Below are 15534 nucleotides of genomic sequence, written 5' to 3' on the forward strand. Positions count from 1 at the left end.
GACGAAGTCAGAACTCTTAACACGGTGCTGGTAAGAATGTAAAGTCGTGCAGCTGCTTTGGAAAAGAGTCTGACAGTTCCACAAATGATTAAACACAGTTACCAAATGACCCAGCAATTCCATTCCCAGATATATGCCCAGAAAAACAAAAGCAAACATCCACACAAAACTTGTACATGAATGTTGGAGCAGAGCTGTATATAGCGAAAGATGGAGGGAATTCAAGTGTCCATCAACAAATGGATACACAAAATGTGCTACATCCATATGATGGGATACGATGCAGGCATAAAAAGGAATAAAGTATTGACACGTGCTACAACACAGATGAACCTTGAAAACATTAGGCTAAGTGAAGGAAACCAGTCACAAAAGGCCACATGCTATATGATTCTATTTCTATGGAATGTCCAGAATAGATAAACATACAGAGACGGAAAGTGGATTAGTGGTCGGTTAGGACTAAGGAGAAGGAAGGGACAGTGGAGGGATAGCTAAAAGGTACAGGGTTTCTTTGTGAGGTGACAGAAATGTTCTACAACTGATTATAGTGATGACCCCATGTATCTGTAAATATACTAAAATACACTGAACGGTACAACTGAAATGAAGAAATTATATGGTATATGAATTAGATTTCAATACAACTGTTTTTTTTAAAGTTGATTGTATTTCTATATGTCACAAAAACTTATTAGAAAATAGGTTTTACTTTATAATGTATCAGAATGCATGCAAGAAATGGAGAAACTTATACAGTTTTACTAAAAAGAGATTAAATAAATGAAAGGTAATGCAATGTTCATGTATTAGAAATTTCAATATGATAAAAATGTCAGTTCTCCTCAAGTGACTCTACAGGTTAACTACAGTTCCAATCAAAATCCCAATGGAACTCTCCTATAATATTTGAGAAGCCGATTGTTAAATTGACAATGAAGAGGCATGGGCCAACAACAGCCAAGACACTCACTACGAAAAAAGAACAAGAGGAGAAATGTAGTCTTACAGCTAGAAGGCTTCTTGTCAAGCTAGGATAATGAAGGCCTAAAGGTCTTAGTGTAGGAAAAGAGTAGAGCCCAGAAAGAGATCCATGTATATAGTATGTTGAAACTGGATTTATACGCAGCAAGCATGGTAGATCAGATTGGGTATGTGTACTTCACATGCTACACAAAATTAAATCCAGGTGGATTACAGACTTAAATGTATCTATTAACCTTTTAGAAGACAATGTGGAATAGCAGGAAAATTCAGAAGAGCAATGAGGCAAGACTAGTGCTCATACAAAAACATATTATAAAGAATCATTAAAAACAATGTGGTACTGAATGAAGCATGAGCAGACAGAATAAAAAGTCCAGAAATACATCATAGTATATGTGGGAATTGAGTCTGGTCAAAGTGGCATCTCAAAGGAGTAGGAAGAGATGAAATTTTTTTAAATTTTATTTATCTGAGAGAGAGAGAAGAAGAGAGAAAGCATGTGGGGAGAGGGAGAAGCAGACTCCCCACCAAGCAGGGAGCCCAATGCAGGGCTTGATCCCAGGACTCTGGGATCGTGACCTGAGCCGAAGGCAGACGCTTAAGCGACTGAGCCACCCAGGCGCCCCAAAAATGAACTTTTTAATCAAAAATGTTGGGACAACTGGGTAACTTATCTCGGGGAGGGGGGACTAAACTGGCCCATATATACCACATGTACAATAAAATGTCCATTTTATGAATCTAGGTGGTAGGTATAGGAATGTTCGGTCTGAAATCAAGAAAAGCCAAGTATGTCAGACTTTTACAAAGCAAAATCGAAATAAAGCTATTATTTGAATCCCACACCCCCAATTAAATTAATGTACTCTTGCTGTAAAACTAAAAGCTAAAGCAGAAAGCATTTCCCAACTCAGCGAAACAAGCATTTATTACTTGCCAAGCCAACAGGGAACAGGAAGGGCAAACAGCACAGGCTAGTAGGAATCCCAAGGATAATCTAGCATTAGCCCCTTCATTTTTACAAAAAAGATACTGAGGACCTGAAATGACCTATGGGGAACTCAAAAGTGTTCTGTGTCAAATTTAGGAAGAAGGGAAAAACACTGGAAGCAGAAAAATCATTTTGTTCGGTTATGATCCCTGCTATAGGAAAATTCAGCTTTTATAGAATTAGAGAAAAAATACATCTCCATGGAAACAATATTCCCAAGTATCCATCTGAGGCTGAGAAGTATGCTTTTCTATGCAAGTCTTCACATCCAAAGTGTACACACAGGATGTGGGGTGAGGAGGTACTAAAAAGAGCAGAGCTTTATAATCAGACAGGTCTGGATTTGAATTCTGGCTCTACCACTAACTGAATCCTAGCCAATCTTAGTCCTGGCTAAGCCCCAGTTTTTTATCAGCAAAATGGGAATAATTAAGACCTTATAAATTTGTCAGGAATGTAAAGAAGTACAAGTCATCTAATTCATGGATTCATACATTGGTGGCTACTGAATGTAGGCTTTCTGACATTTATTCATAGTTGCATAATGCTCAATAAAAAGCACCACCTCTGAATGCCTGTCAGTTCATGATTAACATACTATCAGCTGACTGGCCTGTAAATGGAATTCTACTAAAGGCAGGGGGAAGATGCTGTTGATTTCTCCATCAAGGAATTTATTAATTAGTTGACAGCGGCTGTTAGATGCCACATGTTTGAGGTAAAATAAAAGTTGCTTGATGGTTTGGGTTTTGTTTTTTGTTTTTTGTTTTTGTTTTAAGATTTACTTACTTATTTGAGAGTGACAGAGAGAGAGAGAGAGAGAGAGCACGAGCAGGAGGGGCACAGGAGGAGAGAGAGAGAATCTCCAGCAGACTCATGCTGAGAGCAGAGCCCAACACAACCCTGAGATCATGGCCTGAGCCAAAACCAAGAGTCAGACACAACCAAGGGCACCACCCAGGCGCTCCTTAATGTTTTTTTTTAAGGTGTAAAGATGAGGGATCTATTTCTGACTATACAGCCATGAAGCCTGATCAATTACACTGTCTCAAAACCGGGAGAAATCTCATAGGGCATCCAGCAGGAATCCTCTCCACAGCAGATCAGATCCCATTACATGGCCAACTTCTGCTTAAAGCCTTCTAATTTAAAACCAGCTTCTCACTCATATTATCTGACCCTTCAAATGATCAGAAAGGGCTTTTTCCTCCCACTTAGAATAACCAGGTGATGAAAAGTTAATGATAATGTATAAATGCCAAGCCACACTCACCTACTTTTGGAAATAAAAATCTGTAAGTGTTGTCTTCACTTGGGGGTAAGAAAGGATATTCTATTTAATAGCAATTCCATAATATAAAAAGTCAAGTTCCAAAAGTGCATCTTGAAGTTTATATTTACATCCTCAAAACAAAATACAGCTTAGAAACTCTGCCTTATATTAATATATATAAAATATATAATATACAAAACACAAAGAAAACATACCTGGGATGATATCATTGATGTGCAAGAGAATTGTACTTTCAACACTTGCAAAACTACAAAGCTGCACTCCATCAAATCTGCCATCCCAATTCCCAATAGGATTATCCTAGAAATTAAGTAATAGAATAAAGTTGTAAACCCTTCTCAATAAAACATAGTATGAAAATCTCTATTTTCCAGAAAAGGGTCTTCCAAAAGATTTTACACTAGCCAATTTTAACAATTTTTCCTAAAAGAGAAAAGAATGTATCAGAAATAATTGCCACAGTAATAAAGTTTTTGGTTTGTTTTTGTTTATTTGGTTTTTGTTTTTGTTTTGGTAAAAATGAGATCCAAGAGTAATCAAGTTATAGTAAGCTCATAGATGAGCAAGAAATTGAAAGTATTGGTCATACTTTACTGGACAATAGATGCTAGTCTACACGATAACACCCATTTGCATAGGAAGACTTATTAATAATACATTGTTTCACCCAGAAATCTGCCCCCAATTAAGCCTAGCTTGTTCTGATCACTCCTACACTCCCTGAGCATTTAAGTATTCCATTTGAACCCCTGTATGCCATTCTATACACAGAAAATCTATTTTTTATTGTCCTTTTGACATTGTAGGGATATGCAAGAATTCCCTCTGAAATAGATTTTTACATTCAATTCTTTTATATTCCAATGTAACACCAAGTAGTACAGTGCTGTTCACCGAGCTAGATTAAGAGATGAGCCAGTCAGACAACTGCCCTGAGCACCAATGTGTACAACATGCTGTCATCGGAAACAGATGGAGATGAAGAATACTGCATTTGCCAGAACTTTCCTTTCAAAGAGTACACTAGAGGGGTTTGGAATGTACGCGTGCACAGGCCAAGTGAAGGATAGACAGAGGCGGGGGAGAAGCTGGTGGGGCAAAGCTCTAGGCAGCCTGCCCCGAGTAAACAAGATGATCCTCCGGACAGCCATCTAAGAAGTGGGGGAAGGCCTACAGGGCTTTTACCAAGTATGAGGCCCAGATGCCTGAAGCAAGAGAAACTAACCCCAATGACCAATGGCCTTCCTTCTCCAACCCTCCCTCCACCCAGCTCACAATCTCTCCTCTAAGTAAATATTAAAGGTGTGCTTTATCATTAGCTATCCTGAGGAACCCACACAGGATAGTGTGGTCCTAAGTCTCTAACTTTTCACGTGGCAAATGTTCAGTAAATGTTTGTCTAAACAACATAGTAATGTTTGTCAAACTAAAGGGTATCAAATAGAATTTCCTAGAATTTCCAAGCACAAAATAAACTGATGCTAGAACATTCATACCCTCCCAAAAAGTATGCCTGAGTAGATAAAAATAATCACTAAACCCATCATGAGACAAGAGTCTATTAGTCATGATCTCTCCTAACTCATTCTAGTGTTTAATAATTCTGTATGAGTTACTTCTTTCTACCTAACAAACTCCTTTCCATAGTTCCAATCTGTAATAAAAATGTTCTCAGGCTCTTTCTTCTCCCTCTCTTAATGCCCACAGGTAACATTCAACTTGTCATATTATAATGTTTCCGTTATGAACAAATATGATTGCAAGGTAACATTAAAAATGACACAAAACAATGAACAAAAGGACAAATACTGTAGGATTCCACTTACGTGAGGTACCTAGAAAAGGTAAATTCACAGAGACAGAAAGTGGAATACTGGCTACCAGCAGAATACTAGCTGAGAGGAGTCATGGAGTTAACATTTAATGTGGACATTGTTCCAGTCTGGGATGATGAAAAGCTCTGGAGATAGGGATGATGGTTGCACAACAATGTGAATGAAATTAAATGCCATCCAACTATAAATTTAAAAATGGTTAAAATGGTAAATTTTGTTACATATATTTAACCACAATGAAAAGAAAGAAGGAGATACTCTAATCATCTTTTCCTCTAAAGCAATGTGCTCTTCCTCTATGCACGTATTTTCCATAAATGATGTTTACACTACTCATGAAAATCAGATCAGCCAATAAGACTTTGCAAAATACCATAAAAAGAGAATCACAGATTAGGGGGGGAAAAAACCACCTTTGCAAGATAAAGAAAAATAAGACCTCAGATAACACATTTGGGTGGGGTTTGTTGTTTTTTTTTTCTGTTTACTGGTCAACTATCATAGAGCAAATTTAAGGACTGAAACATTATTCCAGTTTATTCAAATTGTAAAAAAGACTAAGTGCAACTCTATATCTAGACTCCTGTCCCATATCCATGTTCCTTTACCAAAGATAAATTAGAAGATGTTTTTAAGTTACTCCAAATTAGTCCATTTTAAATATTCAAAGTGCTTAATTTGTACCCAAAATTGGTCATAAAATAGATATACCCATAAAGATAATATACTCCAAAAGTTTCTTACCATGTCCACACCAACAAAATATCCTAAGCTTTCTTTTCCTGGCAAGACATCACAGAATATAACTGTGCCAGACTCTATAGTTTCTCCAAGCTTCAAAGAAACTCTGGAGTTTATTTCCAGAGGGGGAAGTTCCATCTGCATTGTGTCCCCTGGACCTGCAAAATCACTTTCCAATCCATTGTCATCATCTTCTAGGATTTCTAGTTTGTCCAACGCAACAAATACTCCACAGTCTTCATCACACTGAAAAAGCTGTTTCCCTTGATATATCCCGTCAGTGAAACCTTGGCCACGACCTTCTTCCTAGTTTTCAAATAAGAGGGAAAAAAAATGATTGATAGATAAAGAGATGGAGAAAGATGATCCAGAAGAAAAAAGATCCACTCTGGGGATTTCTGGGAAATCACTGGGAAAATTCTAAATGACACATACAAAAAATATAATTATTAGCAGCTGCTATTGAATTTCGAGTGTCTAAAAAAGAACAAAGAAGAAGCTGTGTGTGATGCTGAAATACAATTAATTAATTAATTAAATTTAAAATCGTAATTCCACTGTGAGAGAGCCTGGCCAGATCCTACACTGTGATTTGAACAATAATTTTGCCATAAAAAGAAAAATTCACTTTAAAATAATGATAACATTAGCTCCATTTACTGAGTACTTACTATGGGCCAGCCACCCCACTAACTCTTGAATCAGCCTATCACAAAAACACTTCAAGGTATGTACTGGTTTCACTATTTTACAGATGAGGAAGCAGATTTAGGGAAGTGGCTTGGTTAAGTAACCTGGCAACCCAGCTAGTAAAAAGCATAACTGGGATTCAAATCTCCAGTTGTTCTACAATCGCTGCTTTAAAAACTTTAATCACTAAATAAGGCATGAAATCCTATATGCAAAAATGTAAAAATGTAACTGACATTTAAGTTCTTGAGAATTAATATTAATTTTGGAAATGTATCACAGAGTCCTTGGTTCCCTCTTTCGTAGAAAAAAATTCCAAGACAATTTTCACATATATTATGAGGGACGAGCAAAAGCACGTTTAAATCGCTGCACCTTACTTTTCTAAAATCTTAGAGCCACATTTCATTACTTAATAGCACACACTAAGAAAAACTGAGAAACCTACAGATGCTAATGTCACAAGTAAATTAACAATTTGTGAGGTGAGTAATTCAGTTATAACTGGTAAAGTTCCCCATTTTTAACATAGACAATGTTAAAATTTCTAAGATTTGAAAGCCTTGAATAATTACAGGATCTATGTGTATTTCCTACCATAGTAGGTTGTTTTTTAAAAAAGTTTTCAATGTATCATCTTTGCATCATCTCAATTTATCATTAGAAAGTAAATCCTAAGAATTGTGAACATTAAAAATTACAGAAGATTTCTGGAAAAACTTTTTTGTTATATATAAAGGGGAAAAAAAATACAGGTGGGCATACAAATATACACAGAAACAAACACACACACACAGCCCACTAAAACAGTTCATCAAACTTACCAGTAATTCTACTCCAAAGAATATTCCCGACACTGTCCTCTCTGCTAATAAGGGTCCTCTGAAGCGCACAACTCCAGGAAATTTTTCTTCCCCAGATCTCAGCTGTACTTTCACATGGCAGCCCACATCTATCTGGAGGCCTTTACTCAGTCTGTTTCTGTTCTTAAACAGGCTGAACCTCTCTTCACAATTGGTAATTGCCAAAAGCAACTCTGTGAACTTTTCATTTATTTCTACAACATCCTTTTCATCAACAAAGAGAACTGCGTGTGGTTGCTCTAAAATTTTTAATCCAATCTGATTTTTCTTGCCTTTTGCAGAAGGAATCCTCGAGTGCCCCACAGAACGATCTTGGATATACTGTCCTATACTCCCCTTTGGTACTTTAAGGAGCTTTTGTGTTTGTTTGTCTGTAACACTGCATTCTTGAAGAAGCAAATAAAAAATCCGCTCTTCCCAGTAGGGTGAAGTAACTTTTTCTTGGCTCCATAAGCCTGAACTCATTGTGACATTAACTCCAAAACATTAACTCAAAAAAAAGGGAACTACTAAGTTTGTAGTAAAACCACAAAAGATAAATTCACTGGCAGTCCCAAAGCACGTTTTTAGCAATTTGGTGTCCATGCTGTAAAAAGACAGCAAAGCAAAATGCCTGGAGGACAAGCAAAAAGAAACTTTACACTTTATTCTACATGAGCTAAAATTAAGATTAAAGACTTCTTAAGATCTCATTCGATTAATAAAAACACACACATAAATGAAACTTCCAAAAGTACCTAGAAAGGTTAAAAAACACACATTACTTGTATCTACGGTAATTTTGCATCTTTAATTAAGAAGATCCAATTGTAAAGTATCTTCAAAGACAATACAATAATGTTTGTTTCCAAGGCAATGAAATTTACAAAATTAAATTCGAGTAACAGATAACATTATATACATATTTAAATATATATATTTTTTTAACTTTAAAAAGTAGCATTTTTAACAGATCCTGCCTAACTTAAATGAATAAGTTGCTGTATTTTGGCAAAACACACATAAATCAAAAAGGCTGTTATTTCTGTACACACCATTTAAGTTACCCACCATATAATTATTATGATAAACATCCTTTATCAAAAAAAAATGATGAATCATATTCTGAAACTTTAACCACGATTCGTTTATCTGTGTTCCATGTTTCGATAATGGATCATTTATTTGCCCTCTGATCCAGTTTCATCTCCTTCATCACGTACATTTTGTCCTTAGGCAAATGTTAATCATATTAATCAGAGCCATCATCTAATTTCTCAAAATCTCAGACAGTATAAATCTGATTATAGTAAAGATCTCTTTAAAAATCAATTTTGTAGCCACTAAAACTTGGACTACATAACAAGGAATATAACTTTAATACAGTAACAAATATAAAAATTTTTGTACCACAATTTTAACTATGTTATCCTAGAAAAGAATACAAAAAGATTATTTCTTTTTCAGTTTCAAGTTTTCATCTAAAATTTTTACAATACTAATCTTTCACAATGAAAATAGCCTTCTTGGGGCGCCTGGGTGGCTCAGTCGTTGAGCGTCTGCCTTTGGCTCAGGTCACGATCCCAGCATCCTGGGATCGAGCCCCAGGTCAGGCTCTCTGCTCAGTGGGAAGCCTGCTGCTCCCTCTCCCACTCCCCCTGCTTGTGTTCCCTCTCTCACTGTCCCTCTCTCTCTCTGTCAAAATAAATAAATAAAATCTTTTGATAAAAAAAAAAATAGCCTTCTCAACCCTACTTTAAATGATGGTTAAAAACGATACAATTTTGTCAAATCAAAATAAGATTTTTAGTTCATCATCTTAATAATTACCTTACTGAAAAAAGTTCTTATGTATTTTCTGTCACATGAGTGTGGCCATTTGGTTTCTAAATACAGTTACTTATCCCATCCTTCTTTTTGGGGAGGGGGGCAGGGAGGGGCACAGGGAGAGGGAAAGAGAGAGAGAATCTTAAGCAGGCTCCATGCATAGCGCAGAGCCCAACGCAGGGCTCTATCTCACAACCCTGAGATCATGACCTGAGCTGAAATCAAAAGTCGGACGCTTAACCGACTGAGCCACCCAGGAGCCCTTCCATCCTTCTTTGAGGTAGAGGTATCCATTTCCATTCCATTTCACAGCAGCAGTTGAGGGCACTATCATATTTGTCTATTTTATTCTTGGAATTTAGAAATAAGTACTTCTAAAACTAAAGAACCAAATTTTAAGTTTAATAATTTAACGTAATGATTAAATAATCTGGCAAATCTACACATGGAATGCATCATTAGATAATGAGGTACTCTAGAACTGGTCTAGTTTTTGTTAAAAGTCTGTCCCTCTACAACCCAGAATGAGACACTTACCCGAGAGAGGATAAAAAGTTTGGCATCCCTTTAAACCGACATTATTGAAATATCTGTGTAACATTCTAAAGGCAGGGGCAGAGCTGGTGTAAAGTGATTCTCCCGCTCTCCCTCTCTTTTTTTTTTCCTGTCTTTATAATGTGTTTGTCTTAATTCCACTTGAGGGCACTGTCTACTTCAGCAGGAAGAGAATCAATTTATATTTGTCACTTACATAAGACACCTGTGGAAACCCCCATCTTGGCACCATTATAAACAAAATCCCTCATAAAGGCTACCCAAACAGAGACCTAAACCCTTAATTTGGCTGTACTCCTTTAAAGTACCAAAATGAAGTATGTGTTTCTTACTAAAGTTCTTCTCAAATGTCAACAAGGAAATACTATTTTCTGAATCATCGAATTATCAATATGAATATAAGCTCTCATGTGATTCTCAAAACACAAAGATGTTTGTGACTTTGTTAAAAGGCTTGACGTTATGCTTTCTGAGTTCCTGTGTCTGCTTTCTATAGATTTACAGTCCCTGATTTTCCCTTGCAATCAGCCATTTTCTGTGGTTTCCTCCAGGGTGCATTTGACTCATTTTATGGCCTTGTTGCTTTCCACCTTACGGCTTCTGATCAGTTCTGAGAAGCCAGGGGATGAAATATGTTTGTTTAAAAAAAAAAAAAACAATAACTAAAGAGGTATACATAAACTCTGAACAGCCTTTTAGTAGTGAAGTGCAGAAGCTTTACTGCATGGACTTGTTTGGGTTACTCCCAGAAGGTGGAGATGGTCACAAAGCAATTTCCAAAAAAGGGAGCTGCTTTGTTCTCTTTCTAAATGTATTTAGATATTTTTGGCCAAAAATTGCTTTTCAAGTATGGTAATTCTATTTGGAAAAGAAATTACTTTTTAAAATTCCTAAAAATTACACCTTCAAATATTAAGAACATCCTTGAATCTTAGTATTACATGCCCATGATTTCTACTTCATTGGTTCCCCAGCTTAACAAGTCATGTCATGATTTAAAACAAAGCCCACCAGTGGGTAATGAAATAGTACCAAGACAAAATTAAATTACTGTATGTAATGCATTAGGACACTGTTTTAAATGAATTTGATTACAGAAGTGTTATTTGCTAATCATTTAAGAGACAGTCCACAGTAAAATTTAATGTAATTCCTTTGGATTATAAAAAAGGTGGAAGGCAATTTAACAATCATTAAGAACCACAGTTTATAGCAAACACACAGGAGCAGCTTTGCTTGAACCTGCAGTAGCACAAGTGGGAGTGAGCTTCACCTCAGTAAAAGCAGGGGTCGTGTTAGACCACTAGAAGAACCAGAGCAAAAGTTTATAAAACATTTAAAAAGCATTATCCAAAAATAAAAAGACTGTGGCCTTTCCTCTTTTAGAAAGTACACATTAAGAAAGAATAAGTTTGGAATTACCGTATTAAACACTGATTCTCACCATTGCAACTGATAGTTCGAGAAAGGTGAATGGGGAACTTTATAACTCCAGAGCTATACAAGATAATAAATTTAATGGTCGTGAATATCTCAATATACTGCCATTACAGCAGAAATAGGTTAATAAAGAGACTTTCCTCCGCTGTAGAATGAATAGAATGACAACGTTCTTCTTTTTTTTTTTTTAAAGATTTTATTTATCTTTTTGACAGCGAGAGACACAGCGAGAGCAGGAACACTAGCAGGGGGAGTGGGAGAGGGAGAAGCAGGCTTCCCGCTGAGCAGGGAGCCCGACGTGGGACTAGATCCCAGGACCCTGGGATCATGACCTGAGCCGAAGGCAGACGCTTAATGACTGAGCCACCCAGGCGCCCGACAACGTTCTTCTTTCAGTGGGATATGCACAACAGTTAGATTAAGTCTTAAGAACCCCAAGCAATAAAAACTAAAGACTATATGGGAAAGATTTAAATGACATTGTCAATGAGTTCTTTATCAGTCAAGGTTTGTTAGTTTGTTTAGTATTTTTGTGCATTCAGCACAGTGTTAGATGCTGAGAAGTATGGCAGATTTAAGATATGATAACTGCCCTACTTTATGTTCTCTTACTGCCTTTCAGGTCTAATTGGTTTAAAATTACCTCTAATAGTATACCTCACTTTGAGTGTAAATATATCACAAATGATTCATCTAAATGCCTTTGCACTTATTTCAGGCTGGAAAACTGAGTGATTATGAATATCCTGATCATTACTCTAAGTACTGAATGAAAATTACCAAAGAGGTGGAATGCAATGATATATTTAATCCTAAACCATACTGAACAGAAAAGGCCTTTCCTCTGACAACATTCGAGATGAGGGAATGGTTCAGGGTCACAAAGACTTGAAAATACATCTGGTTATCTGAGCTTGTTGAGGGTCTGGATTCTGAACAAATAAGAGTTTAAATGTATTAAAATAAAACCATTAAACCAAGATGAAGGTTGAAAGACAAATATTTATCAGTTTCCTATCAATGCAATGAAAAGATGGGTCAAGAAATATGTTTTATACAAAAATATTAAAGGTCAGAATTACCACATTCTAAAAGATAATATACAGTATACATGAACAACGTTAGCTTACATACAATTGACAATGGTTGTCTAGAAAATACAATGTCTTTTTAATTCTCAGGCTATCAGGTTATACTGCTCATAGAACCTCACGAGAGAAAACAAAGACAGGTCTAATTCAAGAACGTTTTTGCATCTTCTCAAATATCCCAACTTGTTCTAAAAACCACACGAGACTATCTAAATCAGAATAAAATTTACAATACTAAAATTCTGCCCCCAGTTATAAAGGTGGCAAAGAGACAGGAAGATCAGCATGAATACCAAAGAAAGAAGACACACAGGACTTTTTCCAAAAGCTTCTAGATGGCTAGAATAATCACCATTTTAAGGAAGAATCTCTCTCACTAAAAGAACAAGCTGTTATACCACTAAACAGCTAAAAACAGAAAAACAGATTCCATGACCAGAAAAGAGAGTCAGCTTTATCTTTCCTCACATACTGTGTCCCAAGCGCACAAGTATTCCGTCCCCAAAACAAGCGGGATTTACAAAGTTAAAAAGGAGTCTGGCTCCTGCATCTGCATGTATATTCACGGCAGAAGAACAAGGAACCCCAAAGTCTCCCTAGAGTTAAACCCGGCCACTACACTTCCAAACTGGGAACCCCTCAAGTCCTTCATCTTTGTATTTCCAGTGCCAAACCACTGTCTGACGTGTAATTGGCATTCAGTACACGTGAAATGACCGAATGATTTGGTTAACTCAGGTGATAAAAGTGAAAGCCAAAATTCCATTTCTTCATCCTAATTAAGTGATTAAAAGCATATCTTCCAGGAAAAATATATATATATACTACTTCTCAGAATAAATTAAGTCATGGTTAATGTTTACCACCACTGCATTCTTACACATATGAGAAAAATAAGACAAATTTCACAATTACCAAAACAAGTTGTTTTGAGGTTCATCTGAAACTGGTTTCCTAGATCTTCACATCATGTGTAATACCTATAAATTCTGTGTAACCAATGAAAATACCTTGACAAATTTAAGAAGAACGTGTGGAAATCAGGAACAAAATACTCATCTTTTGATGAATAGGTTAATTAATCCTTTCTCTCTTCTTAAGAGAAGGACACCGTAAGTCAAGCAAAATCACAGTTCAGGCATGCCAGACCATGAGAAATCACTGCTGCTGAATGTTTGTTTTACATAATAGTGCCCTGGTTTTATCAGCTCTTCACAAAAGTTACCATCCACAGGAAGGCTTCTTCACGGGAATACTATAACATTTTGCAGCAGAACATTAGAGAATGTTCTGGGTGATATCAACATTCACAGTACACGAACTTGCACAAGAATTCCCAGCAAATCATTTTCCCCTAATACTGTTCTAGTTCAAATCCACCCACTACCGAGTGGGGAATTGGCAGCCTAATCCTCAGGGCCATTCAGTCTACTTGGGGCGTGAGGGGGTGTGCAGAAAACCAACACTTGAATGAACACCCTCCCTCAAGGCTTGGGTTTTTCTCCGGGAGCCAATGACTGCAAAAAGAACAATCTTATTAAGATCTCTATTAGCCTGAATTCAAAAGCAAGGTAAGGAATGCTCCTTAGCTGAGCTAAGGATCCAACTTTCCAGGGAGACCGGGGAGAGGATGGGGGCAGGGATGGTGGGAGCTGAGAGCCTGAAAGGCTTGGTGGCTGGAAGATGACAACCATCCTAAAACATGCAAATGCCACAGGGTGGAATAGAAAAGATGCCAAGTACATGAATAACCGGGCAGCTGACCCAGCTGAGAAACAAATCCAGGAACACTATCTTCTGTCAAGACTTCCCGATTTCCCCACAGATCGTTAACATGATTATAAAGAAAAACAAAAGGAAGGAAAAGAATACCTCGTTTCGACAGAGCGCACCTTTCAACTAAAGAACTCCAGGTTGTAGAAGACCATCCTCACCCTGGAAAGGGGGAAACTGAAAGAAAAAGCAGAACACGCCATTAACGGGGCCAGAACCCCGACTGCTCTTCCTGGACAGGAGCCACATACACCCCCAAACCGACCGATCGATACGCCCCTCGGCTAGGAAAGAGGAGATATTACAGCCCAGGGCTCTCGAGGCCAACGGAGGCCGCCGGGAGCCGGCCAGTGGCCCGCGCCTCAGTTTCCCCATCTGTAAATGGGGGGGCCGGCGGGGGAGACGGTCTCCTGCGCGGCTCCCACCCCAAGTGCTCTCTCTTCCGGAAGTCCCGGCGGCGGCGACCACGCTCCCATGTTTCGGGAGCCCTCTCAGGAAGCCCGGGGCGGGGGGGGGGGGGAAGCCCCGGGGGTGGGGAAGCCCGGGCTGACGTCAGCGAGCTCAGCACCCCGCGGGCCTTGCCGGCTCCGAGCCAGGGAAACTAACGGGCCGGCGCCGAGGGCCCGACGGCCGCGGCGGCGGCTGTAGGCCCCCCGAGGCCGGGGAGGGACGCCCGAGGGGACCCAGCCGTCCACTGCTCGCCGCCTCAGTAGCCCGCTCACTCACTCACCTCGGGCGGCGGAGCGGCGCCCCCTCCCCAGTCTCGCTAGCCAGCGTCCTACTCCGGCCCCGGCGCCCCACACCCACAGCCTTAATATTTACCTCCGACGCGCGGCCCCGGCGCAGCCGAACCTGCTACCTGGGCCCGCCCCCACCTGCCCCGCCTCCGAGCCGCCCGTGGGGAGGGGGGGAAGAGAGAGAGGGGGGGGGGAGCGAGGGGGCAACCGCCGCACTAACCAATCGTAGCCCGAGGTGCCTTTCTGTGCACGCTCTGATTGGGCAGCCCTGTAACAGACCTTCCTCCAATGGCTGCCGGCCCAGAGCCCGCTGAAGGGACTTTCCGCTCCGTCAAGCTCGGTCGAGCCAAAGGGAAAGCGGAGGGGAGGGGAGGAGGAGCGGGGGGAGGTGGGCGGGGAGCTCTGGCTGATTGGACAGAAGACTGTGGGTGCCGCATTACCATTGGCCGACACCGGAGTCGGGGCGGGGCGCTGTGCTGCTCCCCGCTCCACCTCCCAGGCCCGGGTGCTGGCTCTCGGCTTAGCTGTCAAAACTCCTGCGGGGAGTTTGGGGCTGGGGTGACACGAGCTGGGAATAGGATTTCAGGATTCCATGAAAAAGCAAAGCTTTAGAATCAGACTTAAGTTTGAATCCTTTGCGCTTTCAATTAGTAGCCTCGTGACGTGAGGACCACGCTAAGCCTCAGTATCCTCATCTGTAATATGGAGATAGTCATCACCTGTCCTACAGA

At 39.3% G+C, this 15534-nt stretch overlaps 1 protein-coding gene across 11 annotated transcripts in view; it reads right to left on the reverse strand.

Annotated features, from left to right (window-relative positions):
- The window catches only part of CYLD (CYLD lysine 63 deubiquitinase), a 65608-nt gene extending 50645 nt beyond the window's left edge, over positions 1–14963 (reverse strand). For 3 of the 11 annotated variants that reach the window (XM_073884373.1, XM_073884372.1, XM_025852449.2), the window contains exons 1-5: positions 14797–14930; positions 14166–14243; positions 7363–8014; positions 5852–6154; positions 3467–3572 (exon numbers count right to left, since the gene is read on the reverse strand). In XM_073884373.1, coding sequence (XP_073740474.1) covers positions 3467–3572; positions 5852–6154; positions 7363–7866 — 913 coding nt within the window. In that variant the 5' untranslated portion in view covers positions 7867–8014; positions 14166–14243; positions 14797–14930. Of the gene's footprint in view, positions 1–3466; positions 3573–5851; positions 6155–7362; positions 8015–14165; positions 14244–14491; positions 14538–14796 lie in introns of those variants that run through there. The other 8 variants (XM_025852450.2, XM_025852454.2, XM_025852453.2 and 5 more) reach the window with 8 other exon arrangements.
- Positions 14964–15534: the final 571 nt, after the last annotated feature.

Source organism: Callorhinus ursinus, unplaced genomic scaffold (assembly GCF_003265705.2).
Source record: "Callorhinus ursinus isolate GAN/ISIS: 27379988/994484 unplaced genomic scaffold, GSC_fseal_2.0 scaffold56, whole genome shotgun sequence".
Lineage (NCBI taxonomy): Eukaryota > Metazoa > Chordata > Mammalia > Carnivora > Otariidae > Callorhinus > Callorhinus ursinus.